This window comes from Panicum virgatum, chromosome 1K (genome assembly GCF_016808335.1).
Source record: "Panicum virgatum strain AP13 chromosome 1K, P.virgatum_v5, whole genome shotgun sequence".
Classification (NCBI taxonomy): domain Eukaryota; kingdom Viridiplantae; phylum Streptophyta; class Magnoliopsida; order Poales; family Poaceae; genus Panicum; species Panicum virgatum.
Genome location: NC_053136.1, coordinates 38,105,811 through 38,123,406, shown reverse-complemented (window position 1 = coordinate 38,123,406; position 17,596 = coordinate 38,105,811). Strand labels below are relative to the sequence as shown.

The window sequence follows — 17,596 nt, the reverse complement described above, 5'->3', positions numbered from 1 at the left end:
GGCCTCAGCAGTCAGCAGCAGCACCAATCCAAGTTGGGTACCCACTCGCGGCCGGCGACGATGGACTCCACCCCGGGCAACCCGGCCGCCGGCAGCCGCGGCAGCGCCATCGCGTCCAGGGGTGCGACGGCTCCGCCCCAGCTGACCATGCCGGGCGGCGAACCCTCTGATGCCCTCGTGGGTGGCGGTGCCGGAGGACCGGACGGGGACCCCCGCGTCGCCCTCCTCCGCCTGGCTGCCCTCGGGGACCGCATGGCCGCCGTCCGGGGCCGCATCACCGCCTCCATCTCCGGCGAGGCCCGGCCCCTCTCCTACGCCGACATCCAATCCGTATCCTTGGAGATCTCCTCCGCCGCCCAGCTCGTCGTCCTCAACGCCGCGTCGCTCCTCGCTTCCTCCGTCCCCTTCCCCGCCCCACCCCCGCCCCCACCTGCTACCGCCGCCGCTCCCTCTCCCGCTCCCGTCCGAGAGATCCCTGCTGCGGCCGCCTCCGCCCAAGCCCAAGAGCAACCCCTAGAAGCTGCCAAGGGCGACGGCGGCTACGAGGTCGTGGAGCTCGACGCCGCCGAGCTGCTCGCGGAGCACGTCCACTTCTGCGAGATCTGCGGCAAGGGCTTCCGCCGCGACGCCAACCTCAGGATGCACATGCGCGCGCACGGGGACCGCTTCAAGACCCTCGACGCCCTCTCCCGCCCTGGCCAGGGCAAGCCGAAGCCTCCCGCCGGCGGCCGCGAGGTGCGCTTCTCCTGCCCCTTCGCGGGCTGCAACCGGAACCGCGCGCACCGCCGCTTTCGGCCGCTCAAATCGGCGGTCTGCGCGCGGAACCACTTCCGGCGCAGCCACTGCCCCAAGCTCTACGCCTGCGAGCGCTGCGACGGGAAGAAGCGCTTCGCCGTCCTCGCCGACCTCCGCAGCCACTTGCGCCACTGCGGCGAGGAGGCGCAGTGGCGATGCTCCTGCGGCACCACCTTCTCGCGCAAGGACAAGCTATTTGGCCATCTAGCCCTCTTTGAAGGCCACACTCCAGCCGTCACCGGGCCAAAAAAGGATGTGGCAGCAGGACCTACAGAGCCAATTCTTGATGCCATGGAGGAAGGAGGAATTGAAGAAGGCAATTGTGACCAGGAGGAGGATGAGGAGGGCGGCTATGATCCAGAGTTCTTCAAGGAGTGGATGGAGGAGCTCAGAGGTGGTGCCAGCTGCTCGAGTTGGCCTGGACCTGCAGCAGCTGGACATTAGCAATGTTGAGAGGGCTATCTGTGGTAAGACGGCTTTCCCGCCATTTTGTTGTCGCTTCGAGTTTTGCATGGGATCGTTTGTTTGGCGTAAGAAGCTTCCAAACAATGCCAAGGTGCTGATCATAGGATACATGTGGCTATGCTATTACAAACTAGGAATATATTGGGCATATAATTCTGACAAATAAAAGCATCCAGCTTTCAGTTTGGTGGGTCCTGATAATGATTAAACCACAACTATTACACATTACTAGATCGCATATCAAAATTCCAAGGATATGATGCATATAAAGTATAAACAATTGTGCTATGAACCTATGACTAACTATACAGACTTAATTCTCTCCACAAGATTGCAACTAAGCCATGCAGTGATATTCCACAAGCCAATTGACCTAGTTTTGATGTATTGAATTTTGAGTGTCTAGTAAGTAGTAAGTCATCCTCATACAAAAAATTGTAATATCAACTAAGTTTTGTATCTTACACTCTCTTTTATGGAAATTCGCTTAATTTAGTTTTGTAGTGGTGGTGCTTATATGAGGCCCCTATTTCTCAACACCAATCAAAGAATTAAGCTGAGTAATTTGATGGCAAGACAAATTGTATTTCTTTATCTGGAGCTATTGTTTGCTTTGTGGACAGAATTATTATGTATGTAGTGTTTGTGAAGAGGCTAGTGTATGGTTAGGCCAGGCAGAGTGGCACCTAAACATGGTCTTTTATGACTCAAGATCTTTGAATTAATTTCAGTTGTTATCTAGTTCCCCCCGTTTTCACCTCTTTAGAAGAATTTGAATGCGGTATAAATTGGATGGTTGTTTCAGTCCCTTCATCTTCTTCCCTTTTTTTGGACGATTCCTGGAACCACACTTTCTTTGTTAGTGGTTTATATGCTAAGTATTATGTTTTGGTTTCCTTATTATGATAGAATGTAAACAACTAGTGAGTCAAGGGCTATTATCTAGAGACAAAACTTCTTGTTAAAATTTTGCCTGGAATTCTGACTGGTGTGAACGTGTAGCTTGAGTTCCAGGAGCACCTATGTTAGCCATTTTTTGCTTTTTGACCAGGAAGGTAGAATTTTTGTCGTATCTCCATTGTTCCTTTTCTCTAGATGTTTTCTCATCCTTATGCTTGTTGGTATCAATTCTTGACCTGTCTTTCTCTATGGTGGCTTGATATTGGATTGCAGTTTTACTCATTTTCAATATGCGCAAGTAATTCACTTGTAGTTATTTATGTACTATATCGTTGCTTTTCCTTGTGGATATGTAAAGGATTCATCTGTCTCAATAGATTGTATATTCGACTTAAAATGGATAAGAATGCGAGTTAAAATCCTTGTGCTTGTTTAGCAGAGAGAGATGTACTAAACCCATTTTTGTGGATCATTTTATAAAAAGATTGCAAGCATGTTTCCTATAATCTGACTATGAAACCTGTTGTCTTGTAGATGACCTGACGAGGGACATCAGCTTACATCAAGTGACCAGGAGGATCGAATGAAGAAGGGCGGTTGTGAAGAACTGAAATGTTTCAGGAGTGTTAATCTGTAGGTTTTGTCTTTACCAGCGTATATGCGGGCGTTCTGACCAGTAACTTGTATGGTATGGTGCGTCTGTCTCTCTGTCGCCGTCCTCGCCATTCTCGGTCGCTTTTTGTGTAATCCTGAGAGCTGTTACCGGTTAATTGGAGTACACCGGAGAAATGGGTTATGATGCTATGCCAGTCGTCTCCTCTCTGTTGCGTGGTCAGTCTTCTGTGTGTTGCGAGTGACTGGAATCAGCTGATTGTTACAGTGAGATTGCCGAAAAGCAGTGGCTGGCATTGGTGTTTGATGGGCGCGCGCCACTGCCTCCAGCCATACGGATGCTTGGGGGATTCCCGGTAACCATAGTGGCCGCAGGCGCGATCGCTGAGCTTGGGGCCGGCCGGGTGATCCTGGATCAGTGGGTTTCGTTCAGAGTTGGCACCAGGGGTTACTGTGTGCTGCCGTGCCCATCCGCCTAATGATGTTCCCCGGCCTTGTTCATCTCTTGCTCGCGTTGCTTCTTGTCTACGCACCTGCTAGTACTGTGCAGAGGCTGGCACCCTCACCGGACAGGCAGACAGTCCTAGCTCAACTTCTCCAACCAACGCCGACATTATTGGAACGCATCTGCCAAGATCACCGTCACCCATCACCTACATACAACCGGCGACCTCGACGGGCTAGCAGACCATTGACATTTTCGCACTTGCTTTTTTTTGGCTATGCCGTGCTATTTCCGGGCCAAGATCTTAGCATGGTGAGTGGCAGTACACAACAGGATAGCACGTCGTCTTGATGAGCTAGACAATAGAGAGAAATTAAATCTACCTCTTCTAGTGCCCATTCCTCCTCTACTTAGTGACACATAGATCTCATTTTAGTGAACATCTTATGAGAGCTGGGAACTAAACCAGCATGGCATATGCCAGCATAATACTTGAACCCACCTGTTACCGTTAGGAACGTAGCACAGTCCCCTACAGTAACTGCAGAGGAGACCCGTCCCTTGCTCACGAGGCACAATAGGGATATGGATGATAGGGATATGGATGAGTCTCCTCTGCAGTACTAGGTCAGTGGAAGAGTCTCTCTGCTGTACTGCAGAGGAACCGGTTCTTAGGGATATATAGGCCGTTCCTTGCGACACGGCCCGAGTCCCACCTCTATTTTTATTTTTAGCTAGCTCCAACTGCACAATTCAATCCACTTTGTTCTCGTGCAGTCGTAGGGTCGCATTCGCAGCATTAAGGCCTTGTTTGCTTCCGAAAAAATTTCTAAAAAAAAGAACTAATTATACAGTATAACTGTTTCATACAAGATAATTTTTTAAGTCTAATTAGTCTATAATTAGATACTAATTGTCAAATAATAAAGAAATGTGCTACAATATCTAAATCCAAACTTTTTCTCGAGCTAAACAAGACCTAACAAACATTCACCTTTTGTGCAATCCACGCACTGTGGCTCCATCTCTGTAGGTATACCTACTACCGATCGCTTTGGTCGATCGTGAAAACCTCGTCAAAGCATTGCATTGCTCGAGGCGGGCGGGCGCGCGCGTAGGACCACGCCGGAGCGAGCGTGCCGGGCATGGCGGCGGCGCCGGCGGCGAAGCCTCACCTGGTGTTCTTCCCGTTCCCCACGCAGGGCCACGTCACCCCGGCGTTGCAGCTCGCAAGGCTCCTCCACCACTGCCACGGCTTCGACGTCACCTTCGTCCACACCGAGCGCAACCGGCTGCGCCTCCTCCGCGCGCGCGGCCCGAGCGCGCTGGCGGGGGCGCCGGGGTTCCGCTTCGCCGCCGTCCCCGACGGCCTGCCCCCGTCCGACGAGGACGCGGCGCGGGACGACGCTGCCGCGCTGCTCCTCTCCCTCCCGACCGTGGTCCCGCAGTTCAAGGATCTCGTGCTGTCCGAGCTCCCCGCGGCGAGCTGCCGCCGCCTCCTCCTCGTCTCCGACATCGACCCCATCCTTCGTGCCGCCCAGGAGATCGGCCTGCCCTGCGTCACCTTCTGGACCACCAGTGCCAGCTCATTAATGGCCATGCAGCAGATCCAGCACCTCGTTGCCAAGGGTCTTGTCCCTCTCAAAGGTACAGTAAATGGTTACGACGAAAAATTGTTTTACCAAAAAGGTGATGTTTGGATCCAAACTTTAGATCTAATCCCTCCGTTCAAAATTATAGGTTGTTTGACTTTTTTATTCTAATTTTGACCACTCGTCTTATTTAAAAATTTGTGCAAACTATCACTTCTTTTGTTGTGGCTTACTTTATCGATACAAATTCTTCAAGAATGACTTAAATTTAACTATATTTGCATAAATTTTTTAAATAAAATGAGTGGTCAAACTTGGGGTTAAAAAGTCAAACAACCTATAATTTGTAACGGAGGGGATTAAAATTTAGTCCATTAGGTGATCCAAAGGCAAAACTTTGGACTAAAGTTTAGTTTCATCCCGACTAAAATTTCACCTATTTATGTGTTCAAATAGTTTCCCACCTTAAGTTTAGTGATCCAAACAAGCATGGCATAAAGTTTAATTACCTAATGTTTAGTCACCAAAACCTTAATCTGGACTAAATTTTCCAAGGGAACGTATCAGGTGCAAATCAATGTCTCCGTGCAAACTATGTCAACTCCAATATGAGTCATTGGATCAACATCCAAGGAGTACGGGAGATTGGGTAATGTTACAATCTGGACCTGCCCTTGGATTGGGTAATCACACTTTTGCAAATCCCCCCTCCCACCTCTCTGCGCCCCTCCCCTTGGATGTTGATCTGATGGCCCAGATTGAAGTTTTCATAGTTTGCACGGAAATGTTAGTTTGCACCTGATGTGTTCCCATTTTCCAAATAGGGTCTAAGTAGTACTACCTCTATTCCAAAATATAACAACTTACAGATTTGGTCAAAATCAAATATTTTGATCTTTGACTAATAATATCTTAAAAAATATTTACTGTTAAATAGAAAATGTTGTATATTATAGTTGGTTTCACTACGAATAAGCAAATATCACTTTTATGTTGTCAATCTTTATATTTTATTTACCACCTAGGGTTAAAGTTTAAAGGATTTGACTTGGAGAAAACATACAAAAAGCTATATTCTGGGATGGAGGTACAGTAGTAGTCAGTACCTTAATTACCATTTGATGGGATAAGTAAAATAACAATCGCTGTAAAAGCATGCAGATGCTGAGCAGCTGAGGAATGGATACCTGGACAGCACGGTCATCGACTGGGCACCCGGGTTGCCCAAGGGCATGCGCCTCAGAGACTTCCCGAGCTTCATCCGCACCACGGACCCTGATGACGCCGTGCTCGCCTTGACCCTGCGCTTAACGGAGTGCTACCGCACCGTCCCGTCCGCCGTCGTGTTCCACACCTTCGAGGAGCTTGAGAGCCAGGTCATCAGTGCCATGTCGGACATCCTGCCGCCGATCTACGCCATCGGGCCGCTACCGCTTCTCCTCAGGGAAGTTGGCGCCGGCGCTGGCGGTGACCATGCCGCCAGCATATCGGTGGGCTCCAGCCTTTCCAAGGAGGACCGCGCGTGCCTGGACTGGCTCGACGGCAAGCGTCCCAACTCGGTGGTGTTCGCGAGCTTCGGGAGCCTAGTGAAACTGACCTGCGAGCAGCTAGTGGAGCTCGCCTGGGGGCTAGCCAGCAGCGGCTACGACTTCCTGTGGGTGATCAGGGCCGACCAGCAGGTGACGGGCAGCGCTGCCGGTGCAACCGCCGTCGTCCTGCCGCCGGAGTTCATGGCGGAGACGGAGGGGCGGGGCCGCGTGACGAGCTGGTGCCCACAGGAGGCGGTGCTCCGGCACGAGGCCGTCGGCGCCTTCCTGACGCACTGCGGGTGGAACTCAATGCTGGAGAGCGTCTGCGCCGGGGTGCCGATGTTGTGCTGGCCGTTCGCGGCCGACCAGCAGACCAACAGCAGGATGGCGTGCACGGAGTGGCGCGTCGGCGTGGAGCTCAGTGAGGACCCCGGGCGGGAGGAGGTGGAGGCGGCGATACGACAGGTGATGGGTGGGGGAAGAGGGGAGGAGCTGAGGAGGTCGGTGGCGGAGTGGAAGTATAAGGCCGCGCTCGCGGCGCGACTAGGTGGCTCTTCCTGGGTAAATCTTGAGAGGGTGGTCAACGAGGTGCTTGCTCTGGTGGACAAGAAATGAATTTGTTGACATGATGTTCTTCTTTTCTGATCATTGGTGTGTTGCTGTTAATTTCACCTCAAGAAAAAGTTGGTCTGGATTTAACTTTTTTTCTTACGAATATGCTTATAACTTGCTCATTTTCATGGATTGTAAATAAACTCTATTATTTCGAATGTTCCAAAGTTGTAATAAATAAAAATAAAATTTTACGTATCAAAATATGCGTAGGTTAATAGATCCTACTTTTAAAAGCCAAATTATTCTTCCGAAAATAATGCAGTTTCGTTACTGATCTTATCGGATTCGGATAACATGACGATTTTTAAGGAATCGTATACCATATTTACCTGTGTATACTAAGTTGATTTTGTCCTAACAAATTGTTCTGAATCTGTGCACGCATCTAATCTCCCTTTCATCTCCAAAACCAAGACGAATTATTGACATAGACATGTCCGCGGTCGATGCTGTATGCTTGCATTGTGGTGGCGGTTGCTAGAGGTGGGTGGTCGTCAAGTTGTGCAGGTTCTTGAATGAAATCTTGCTCGGATTTCAACCGTTGACGGTAACAATGGTGCCATGGTGCATCGTTCTCCTTCTTGTGGGTGTCGCTATGAGACCTCAAACTCCAAGAATTGCTTCAGGTGAAAAGCGAAGAACTAAATTATTGTTGGTTCGGGCGACGGCGGCATCTTGATATTGCTCTCTTATTGGAGTTCTTGGGAGGGTGTGTTAGATGGTGTGTGTATTCGGTTCTTATCCCGTGTAACAAACCATGTGCTGTTAGTAGATTAGTTGTAGGATATCTTTTTGTAATCCTAGATCTCAGCCAGGTTGTTACACGGGTGCATCTTGTAAGCCACGGTGGGGGCTATTCCCATCCTATATTAACACGCACAGCGGCCTCTACGGAGGTTCAACGCTTCCACCAAATCTCACATGGTATCAGAGCCAACTGCCTCTAGATTGCATCTAGAATGGCGACCTCCAACTCTTCCCTTGGTCAGGCCATCGCCTCACCATTTGTTCTTCCCGTCACCGAGAAGCTATCCAAGAATAATCTTGGTCTATGGAAGCTCCAGGTGCTGCCGGCCATTCGAGGTGCCCTGCTGGAGGGGTTCCTTGATGGGTCTACTGCGGCACCATCGAAGGAGATCGACGTCAAGCACGGCGACAAGACCGTCAAGGAGGCCAACCCGGAGTATGCCTCATGGGTGGCCCGCGATCAGCAGGTGCTGAGCTATCTGCTCAGCAACATGACTAGAGACGTCATGGCGCAAGTCGCCATGGCAAAAACAGCTGCCGGCCATGGCAAAAACAGCTGCCGAATTATGGGCAGCTATGGAGGAGATCTATTCCTCCCAAAGCCGAGTGCGTTCGGTGAACACCCGCATCGCGCTCGCCACGACAAAGAAGGGGAACTCCACTGCCTCGGAGTACCTTGCCAAGATGAAGTCCTATGCTGATGAGATGAAGGACGCCGGGAGACCTCTCGGCGATGACGAGTTCACATCATACATCTTGACGGGATTGGATCAGGAGGATTATAATCCTCTTGTCTCGGCTGTCCTCACCAGGATCGAGCCGATCTCCTACACCGAGCTGGTCACCCAGATCACCAGCTTCGAAGCCCGGTTGGAGATGCAACGTGGTGGCGGTGGATCTCAGTCCTCTGTCAACTCAGCCTCGCGAGGACGAGGCGGCTTCACCAGAGGAGGCGGCCGTGGTGGCCGCAATGGTGGCCGTGGCCGTGGCTCCGGCACTGGAGGCCGGGGTCGTGGCAACGGCAATGGTGGACAAAAGCAAAGGTACAATGGCAGGTGTCAAGTCTGCCTCAAGGAGGGACACAGTGCGGTCAACTGTTGGCATCGCTTCGACCAAGACTATGTCCCTGATGAAAGGAACGTCAATGCTGCCACCAACTCCTACGACATCGACACGAATTGGTATACCGATACGGGTGCCACTGATCATGTGACGGGCGAGCTTGAGAAGCTTTCCACCCACGACAAGTACACTGGAACAGATCAAATCCGCACTGCTAGCGGATCAGGTATGAACATTAACCATATCGGTCATGCTATTGTTCGTACCCCTACTCGCAATTTGCATCTAAATAATGTTCTTCACGTTCCAGAAGCCAAGAAAAATCTTGTTTCCGTTCATCGTCTTGCCAAAGACAATAATGCTTTTCTTGAATTTCATCCTGATTCATTCTTTATCAAGGATCAGGCAACGAGGAGAACTCTTTTGGAAGGCAAATGTAGATCTGGTCTCTACCCCCTACCGAAGCCAAGCAAAGACGCTTTCAGTGCCGTCAAAGCCTCTACCACGAGATGGCACAGTCGGCTGGGTCACCCTGCTTTTCCCATAGTTCAGCGTGTCATTAGTGAAAATAAGCTGCCTTGTGCTAGGGAGGTTAATCAACACTCCATTTGTAATGCTTGTCAGCAAGCTAAGAGTCACCAGCTTCCCTACCCCAAGTCATCCAGCACCTCTAAATTTCCCTTAGATTTAATATTTTCTGATGTATGGGGACCTGCTTCTACTTCGGTTGGGCGAAATAAATTTTATGTGAGCTTTATTGATGATTATAGCAAGTTTACCTAGATCTACTTGCTCAAGCATAAGTCTGATGTTTTTCAATGCTTTAATGACTTCCAAAATCTTGTTGAGCGCCTATTTAATAGAAAAATTGTTGCTATGCAAACGGATTGGGGAGGAGAATATGAGAAGCTCAATTCTTTCTTCCAGAGGGTCGGCATCACTCATTTAGTGTCTTGCCCTCATGCTCACCAGCAGAATGGAGCAGCAGAACGTAAGCATCGACACATTGTTGAAGTTGTCTTATCTCTATTATCTCATGCATCCATGCCTCTTAAATTTTGGGATGAAGCTTTCCTTGCCGCTACATATCTTATTAATCGCACTCCCAGCAAGGTGATTGATTTCCAAACACCTCTTGAGCGTCTATTCCATGAGAAACCCGACTACTCTATGCTGAAAGTTTATGGGTGTGCATGCTGGCCGAATTTGCGTCCCTATAATTCCAGAAAGCTAGCCTTTCGATCCAAACGCTGTGCATTTCTTGGATACAGCAATCTTCACAAAGGATTCAAATGCCTTGATATCTCTACCGGACGCGTTTACATCTCTCGAGATGCTGTCTTTGATGAAGAAGTTTTCCCTTTCTCTGAGCTTCATGACAATGCCGGTGCAATTCTTCGTAAAGAAATAAGCCTCCTTCCACCTGATTTACTTAGTCCTCTTATGCTTGCTAGGGGTACAACAATATCTAGTACTGATGTGGCTAATAGTTCAAATAATTTACCTGTAACTACTGATGCTTTTTCTCCTGAAAATCTGGCTTCGGAAGGTTTTTCTGGTGGTGGTGATACGCAGGGGGAGCACGTTCTCAATCCCGAAGAGGATTTGCCTGCAGCTGCAGCACCTGCGCCAGGCGAATCGCCCTCCGACTCCGTGTCGTCCAGCCCAGGCGAATCGCCCTCTGCTGCTGCGGCTAACGACCCCGCCACCGAACCAGCACATGACACGGCTTCGCATGCTCCCGCCTCGCCGACCCGCGCGGCCCCTGTGGCTCCTCCTGTGGTGTCTGCGGATCCAGGGGGAGAAACACGACCAAAAACTCGCGCACAAAGTGGGATCCGCAAGCCGAAGACTTATACTGATGGCACGGTCAGGTATGGGCTATTAACAGAAAATTCTAAGCCTAGTTCTCTTGATGCAGCACTTGAAAATAAAAATTGGAGGCGTGCTATGGATCAAGAATATGATGCTCTCCTCAAGAACAAGACTTGGCATCTTGTTCCCTCACAAGCAGGCAGAAATTTAATTGACTGTAAGTGGGTTTACAAAATTAAGCGTAAACCAGATGGCACTATTGACAGGTACAAGGCCAGGTTAGTTGCAAAAGGTTTTAAACAAAGATATGACATTGACTACGAGGATACATTTAGTCCTATAGTGAAGGCAGCTACTATCAGACTTGTACTCTCCATTGCAGTATCTAATAACTGGAGTCTTCGCCAGCTAGATGTACAGAACGCGTTTCTTCATGGTATTCTTGAAGAAGAAGTGTTCATGAGGCAGCCACCTGGGTATGAAAGTAAGAAACATCCACACTATGTGTGTAAGTTAGATAAAGCACTATACGGATTAAAACAAGCTCCTCGTGCTTGGTATTTTCGACTGAGCACAAAACTACAAAGTTTGGGGTTTAAGCCATCCAAAGCTGATGTTTCACTCTTCTATTTTCGCAATGGAGGGGTTACTATGTTCCTGTTAATATATGTTGATGATATTATAGTGGCAAGTTCGTCACAGGAAGCAACTGCAGCGCTTCTACGGAAACTGCAGTCTGAGTTTGCATTGAAGGACCTTGGTGATCTTCATTATTTCTTGGGCATTGAGGTAAAAAGAATAGAGCAAGGTATTGTTCTGTCTCAAGGAAAATATACCTCTGATCTGCTAAAAAAGGTTGGAATGGTGGACTGTAAACAAGTGAATACACCATTGTCGGCCTCTGAAAAATTTTCAGCATATGACGGAGAACAATTGGGGACAACTGATGCAACAAAATATAGAAGCATTGTAGGAGCTCTTCAGTATTTAACTCTTACACGCCCAGATATATCTTTTTCAGTGAACAAGGTATGTCAGTTCTTGCATATGCCAACCACTGTACATTGGACAGCTGTCAAAAGAATTTTGCGATATCTAAAGTTTACATCTGGTATTGGTCTTCGAATACATAGAAGTCTCTCTACTCTTGTGAGCGCCTTCTCAGATGCAGACTCGGCCGGTTGTTTGGATGACAGACGTTCAACAGGTGGCTTTGCTGTTTTCTTGGGTTCTAATCTTATTTCATGGACAGCTCGAAAACAAGCCACAGTTTCAAGGTCTAGTACTGAAGCAGAGTATAAGTCAATGGCCAATGCTACTGCTGAAATTATGTGGGTACAGACTTTGTTGCAAGAACTTGGGGTAAGAGCTCCTACTTCTGCTCGTCTATGGTGTGATAATATTGGTGCTACATACTTGTCGGCAAATCCAGTGTTTCATGCTAGAACAAAGCATATTGAGGTAGATTTTCACTTTGTCAGAGAACGAGTAGCTCAAGGGCTTCTTCAGATCAGATTTGTCTCTACAGATGATCAAGTCGCGGATGGTTTTACAAAAGCACTTCCTGTTCGACAGCTTGAAGTTTTTAGGAACAATCTCAACCTTCAAAAGGTGTGATTGAGGGGGAGTGTTAGATGGTGTGTGTATTCGGTTCTTATCCCGTGTAACAAACCATGTGCTGTTAGTAGATTAGTTGTAGGATATCTTGTTGTAATCCTAGATCTCGGCCAGGTTGTTACACGGGTGCATCTTGTAAGCCACGGTGGGGGCTATTCCCATCCTATATTAACACGCACAGCGGCCTCTACGGAGGTTCAACGCTTCCACCAAATCTCACAGGGTGACCATAGTCAGTGTGGTGGGATGAAGAGATTTGACAAGCAACAGATGATCCGCACATCAAATTTCTAAATTCTAAGTAGACGAGAGATGCCATTGATTGGTGTTTGCGCGAAGTTGCAAAGTTGGAGTGGGAACGAATAAGATTGAATTTTACTAGCCTTCTAGAATTCTTGCATTGTTTTCTACCTTTTTCCCTCTTATTTTATGAAATTCCTCGTTTGATATTTAGAGTGTAAGAACTCTTCTGTTGTCGTTGTCGGCCAAGCTGTAGTGACATCTTGAGATCTTCCGCCGCCTGGAGCCGGCTACCGTGCTCTGCTGCACCGGAGTCTGCAAGCCGTGGCGGCATGCCATCATCGGCAATGCCGCCTCGTGCCTTCGACCCCGCGCCCAACTGCTTCGTTCCTGGCCTCCTCATCGGCTTCTTCCAACTACAGGGACAGAGGAGAGCGCATGCAGCGCCTGCCAGGACTGTTGGGGCCGCACCTGCCATGGCCGCCGCCACCGGCGGCCTAGCGCCGTACGACGAGCTATTGTCGTCTCTTAACGGGCTCTCCCTTCTTGGTGGGAGGGCAGTACAGGATCTCTGCCAGTGCAGATGGGCGGCGGCAGGGGTGCGCCCATGTATGCTATGGCATACCCATGATTTGAGACCAAATGTTAGTAAGTAAGTGTGTGTGTCTATATATATATATATATATATATATATATATATATATATATATATATATATATAGACACACATACACACACACACACTTATATTCAGCTCAGAAGAAACAAAGCCATTTATGTACTATATCTTTGCTTTTTTTTGGTGGAAATGTAAAGAATTCATCTGCAGTCTCAAGAGATCGTGTGTTCGACTTAAAATGGATAAGAATGTGAGTTAAAATCTTTATGCTTGTTTAGCATAGAAATATACTAAGTCCATTATGTGGATCATTTTATAGCAAGGTTACAAGTGTGTTTCGTATAATCTGACTATGGAACCTGTTATCTTGCAGATGACTTGACGACGGACATCAGCTTACATCAAGTGACGAGGAGGATCGAATGAAGAAGGGCGGTTGTGAAGAAGTACCGAAATGTTTCAGGAGTGTAAATCTGTAGGTTTTATCTTTACCAGCGTATATGCGTGCTTTCTGACCAGTAACCTGTATGGCAGTCGAGCTATTGGGTTTCGTTCAGAGTTGGCACGAGACGGTCTGGAATCAGGATCACCGACGCGGACGCCGAAAGCGCCTCCTCGCCGGCCGGTCCCGGGAAGGCCTCTTGCTCGCCGGCCATTCAATTCGATTGCTCCTGGGCCCTAGCAGCTCATCGAATCGGATGAGCGTTCCATTGAGGTGTGCGCTGCCGTGCCTATCCGCCCAATGATGTTCCCGGCCGGCCTTGTTCATCTCTTGCTCGCGTTTAATTTCTTCTTATCTACGCACGTGCTAGTACAGCGCAGAGGCTGGCACCCTCCCGGACAGGCAGACAGCTCGGCTTCTCCAACCAACGCCGGCATTATTGGAACGCATCTGCCAAGATCACCGTCACCCTCACCATCACCTACATACAACCGGCGACCTTGACGGGCTAGCGGACCATTGACATTTTCGCGCTTGCTATTTTAGGCTATGCCGTGCTATTTCCGGGCCAACATCTTAGCATGGTGAGTGGCACAACACAACATTACAGCACGTCGTCTTGATGCGCTAGTATGACAGTACAAAGAAGTCTACCTCTTATAGTGGAGTTTTTTACATGTATGTCTTTATAAAAGTTAGGGTCGATCTCTATGTTTCAAAAAGTTTAGTTGCATTTGTATGTCCTCGCGTTTTTTTCCTAGGACCCGTGCGTCTTTCCGTTAGAAGTTAACGGTAAAGAATATCTGACAGTTGAGACTGGGCAGCGGAAAAGACGATATTACTGCTGTGAGTAGGAGGGACCCTTTATTCTTTTCCCAGCCTGTTGCGCCCCCCACCCATCCCCGCCGCCTTCCCATCTCCTGTGCCACCGCCCAGCATCCCTCGCCGCCTCCCCATCCCCCTCCGGCGGCGAGACCGGCGCCCCGCCCGCCTGGATCTACGCGGGCCCCGCCTGGCCCCGCCCGGCCCCGCCTACCGCCTGCCGCGCGTGGAGGGCGCCGCCCGGCCCCGCGTGCCATGCCTGGAGCAGAGGCCAACTCAAGAGCAGAGCCGAGCCAGTAGCTAGAAAAATTAGAAGACACACTCTGTCGGACGGACGGGGGTGAGAGAAGCTACCTAGCTAGGCAACATCCACGGCAGCAGCGGAGCCTGCAGATGGAGGCATGGATCCTGCCTTGTACAAGGCCGTGACGTACGGGTGCGTGTGGAGCCTGCAGCAGCTGGTGGCGGGCGACCTCAAGGCCCTCAACTCCAATACGCCCCAGGGCAACACGGCGCTCCACGTCGCCGCCTCGCACGGCCACGCCAAGTTCGCCGGCGAGGTCCTCAAACTGAACGAGGAGCTGATCGTCGCCGAGAACGCCGACGGCGACACCCCGCTCCTGCTGCACTTGGCGGCCAAGAACGGTAGGCTGAAGGTGGCCGAGCTCAGTGGCGGAGGACGGGAAAATCTTTAGGTATGGCGAAATTGACAACATAGATAGTAAGGTATAAGATACACAAAGAAATGCCTTCATAATCAAGTACAAAATGGCAAAGGATGTTAAAAAACATTTAAGATACTATTGTTGTACTATATTCAAGGTGTGGCAGCTGCCATACCTTGCCACCATGGTCCTCCGCCCCTGGCCGAGCTGATGATACGCCTCGCCCAGGCGCGCGCAGACCACCCCAGGACCAAGGCCCGCGCAGAGGATGCCGGCGAAACCAAGGCGCGCACAGAGGACCCCGGTGCCGATGGCAAGCTGCTCAAGACCCCGGCGCCCATGACGAACGGCGAGGGCAACACCCCGCTGCTCAAGGCGGTGCGGCACCAGCACATCAAATATGAGTTTCATTATACCAAATATGGATGCTTCTGAAATTTTTTTATAAAAAGAAAAATCAATTTTGTGGAGCGAGAATACACAGGTGCAATCAAAACTTTGTAGGGGTATGAAGGCCAATAGCAACTTTCCTAAGGACATACAGGTAAACGAGACTTTTTCTAGCGCCTCCCCAACAGAAGGGTAAAGACGTCTGTCTCCACCTCCGCCAGGCACCGTTACCCTCTATTCCATACAAAAGGGCACACGGGTCACAGGAAAAAAATACGAAGGTATACAAGTGCGACCAAACTTTTTAGGGGCATAGAGGTCGGCACCAATTTTCATAAGAACGTACACGTAAAAGACTCCTTCTAGTGCCCACTCCTCTACTTTCGTGACAACGTCCCTGTCAAAAAATTTACACATAAATGTTTGAACACATGCATGGTGTATTAAATGTAGACGAAAATAAAATCGGTTTTCACAGATTGCCTGTAAAGTGCGAGATGAATCTTTTGAGCCGAATTATATGTGATTAGACAATAAATTGTTACAGCAAACATGTACTAATGACAAATTAATTAGTCTTAATAAATTCATCTCATAATTTACAGACGAGTTCTTTAATTAGTTTGTGATTAGTTCATGTTTAATACTTCAAATGTTAAAAAATTTATTCCAAAAACTTTACTCGGGAAACTAAACAAGGCCTTATTTTCGTGAAGTACATCTTATGAGCCAGAGAACCAATCCAACATGGCGTGCCAGCAAAATGCTTGAGCCCACCTGTTAGTGTTAGGAACACAGTCCCTCCACAGTAACTGAAGAAGAGACTCGTCCTTGCTAACAAGGCACGAATAGGGATGAAAATCACTACTACAAAACTGGAATAACCGAGGCGCTTTGAAAATGACTCGGAGGCGGACATGAAAAATAACCACATCGGTTAATACCAGGCATTAACCGAGGCGGTTATTTTCTATCACTACACCACAACACCGCAATAGCAACGTCGGTATAAGCCGTTATACCGACGGACAGTCCGTCAGTATAAACTTTTACCGACAGATAACTAACGTCGGTGCTAGTCCCGTCGGTAAAAGTTTTTACCGACATACTCTACTTATACCGACGGATCATCCGTTAATTATTTACGGAGGCGGACATATATAAAACAACCGCCTCAAAAAATCAAACCCAACTCAGATCCAGTCAGCAGCCCACTACCACATTCAACTATAAAAGAAAAACCTAACCCTAATCCACTCTCTCTCTCTCTCCAGTCTCCAATCCCGCGCCCCCTCCCTCAACTCTCTCTCTCTCTCTCTGGTGGCGCGCCCCTCCCCGGCGGGAGCTCCCCCGGTGGCCGCGCCTCTCCCCGGCGGCGGGAGGCCCCCGCCACGCCCTCCCCGGCGGCAGGAGGCTCCGACAGCCGCGCCCCTCCCCGCCGGTGGACATGGAGGACGACAAGGTCGTCCACGCGAGCGCAAGGTCCCCGGCGGCCGCGGGAGATTGAATCCGACCTCGGGGGCTCCCAGATCTGGTCTCGCAGCTGGCGGATCCGGTCGGATCCCGAAGGAGCAGAGGAGCGGTGGCGCCGGCGGCGACCTCCCCGTGGATGGGCTCGGCGGGCCCGTGGATGGGCTTGGCAGGCCTGTTCACGGGTTTTCTATTTTTTTTGTTTTTTCTACACGATTAACCGAGGCGGGCGGGCAACCGCCTCGGAAAATATGTCATTTACCGTGACGTTGCCTCCGAGGTGGTTGCGAAAAAACGCCTCGGCTAATTGATTTTGCCCGCCTCGGTTAATTATTTTTGTAGTAGTGAATGGTTGGAAACGATCGGTGAAAGGCTCTGTCACTTTCACTTTCATTTTTCCATAAAAAATGCAAATGATACAATATTATTGGAAATGAAAATGGCATCGGTATTACTGTAATTTTGGAAATAAAAATATACGATCAAGAACACATCGATAATGATCGAAACCTATTGAAACGGTATTTAAGAAAACAATAAATATGTCAAACCATAGAGCACAATTCTAACCATATCATGTATCTCATCCACCCATAACATGTATCTCATTTCATAGTACTAAAAATTTATACAACAATCCCACCATCCAAGAAATTATTCATAGTCCTATGAATTCAGGTCGCTTGTGATTTAGGGTTAGGACAAATGAGTTATGACGCTCTAAAAATATAGATTTGACATTCTAAAAATATAG

The 17,596-nt window shown here is 49.0% G+C and overlaps 2 protein-coding genes across 2 annotated transcripts; both read left to right on the top strand.

The window, feature by feature from the left end:
* On the top strand, positions 1–2,995 carry LOC120706044 (zinc finger protein BALDIBIS-like). Its single transcript, XM_039990616.1, has 2 exons — positions 1–1,262; positions 2,695–2,995. Exon 1 carries the CDS (start codon positions 61–63, stop codon positions 1,237–1,239), a length of 1,179 nt encoding a protein of 392 aa, XP_039846550.1. The 5' UTR covers positions 1–60; the 3' UTR covers positions 1,240–1,262; positions 2,695–2,995.
* A 1,286-nt stretch (positions 2,996–4,281) lies between these two features.
* Positions 4,282–9,526, top strand: LOC120706028 (7-deoxyloganetin glucosyltransferase-like). The gene is made up of 2 exons (XM_039990594.1): positions 4,282–4,864; positions 5,971–9,526. The coding sequence occupies exons 1-2, from the start codon at positions 4,363–4,365 to the stop codon at positions 6,951–6,953; spliced, it is 1,485 nt and encodes a 494-aa protein (XP_039846528.1). The 5' UTR covers positions 4,282–4,362; the 3' UTR covers positions 6,954–9,526.
* Positions 9,527–17,596: the final 8,070 nt, after the last annotated feature.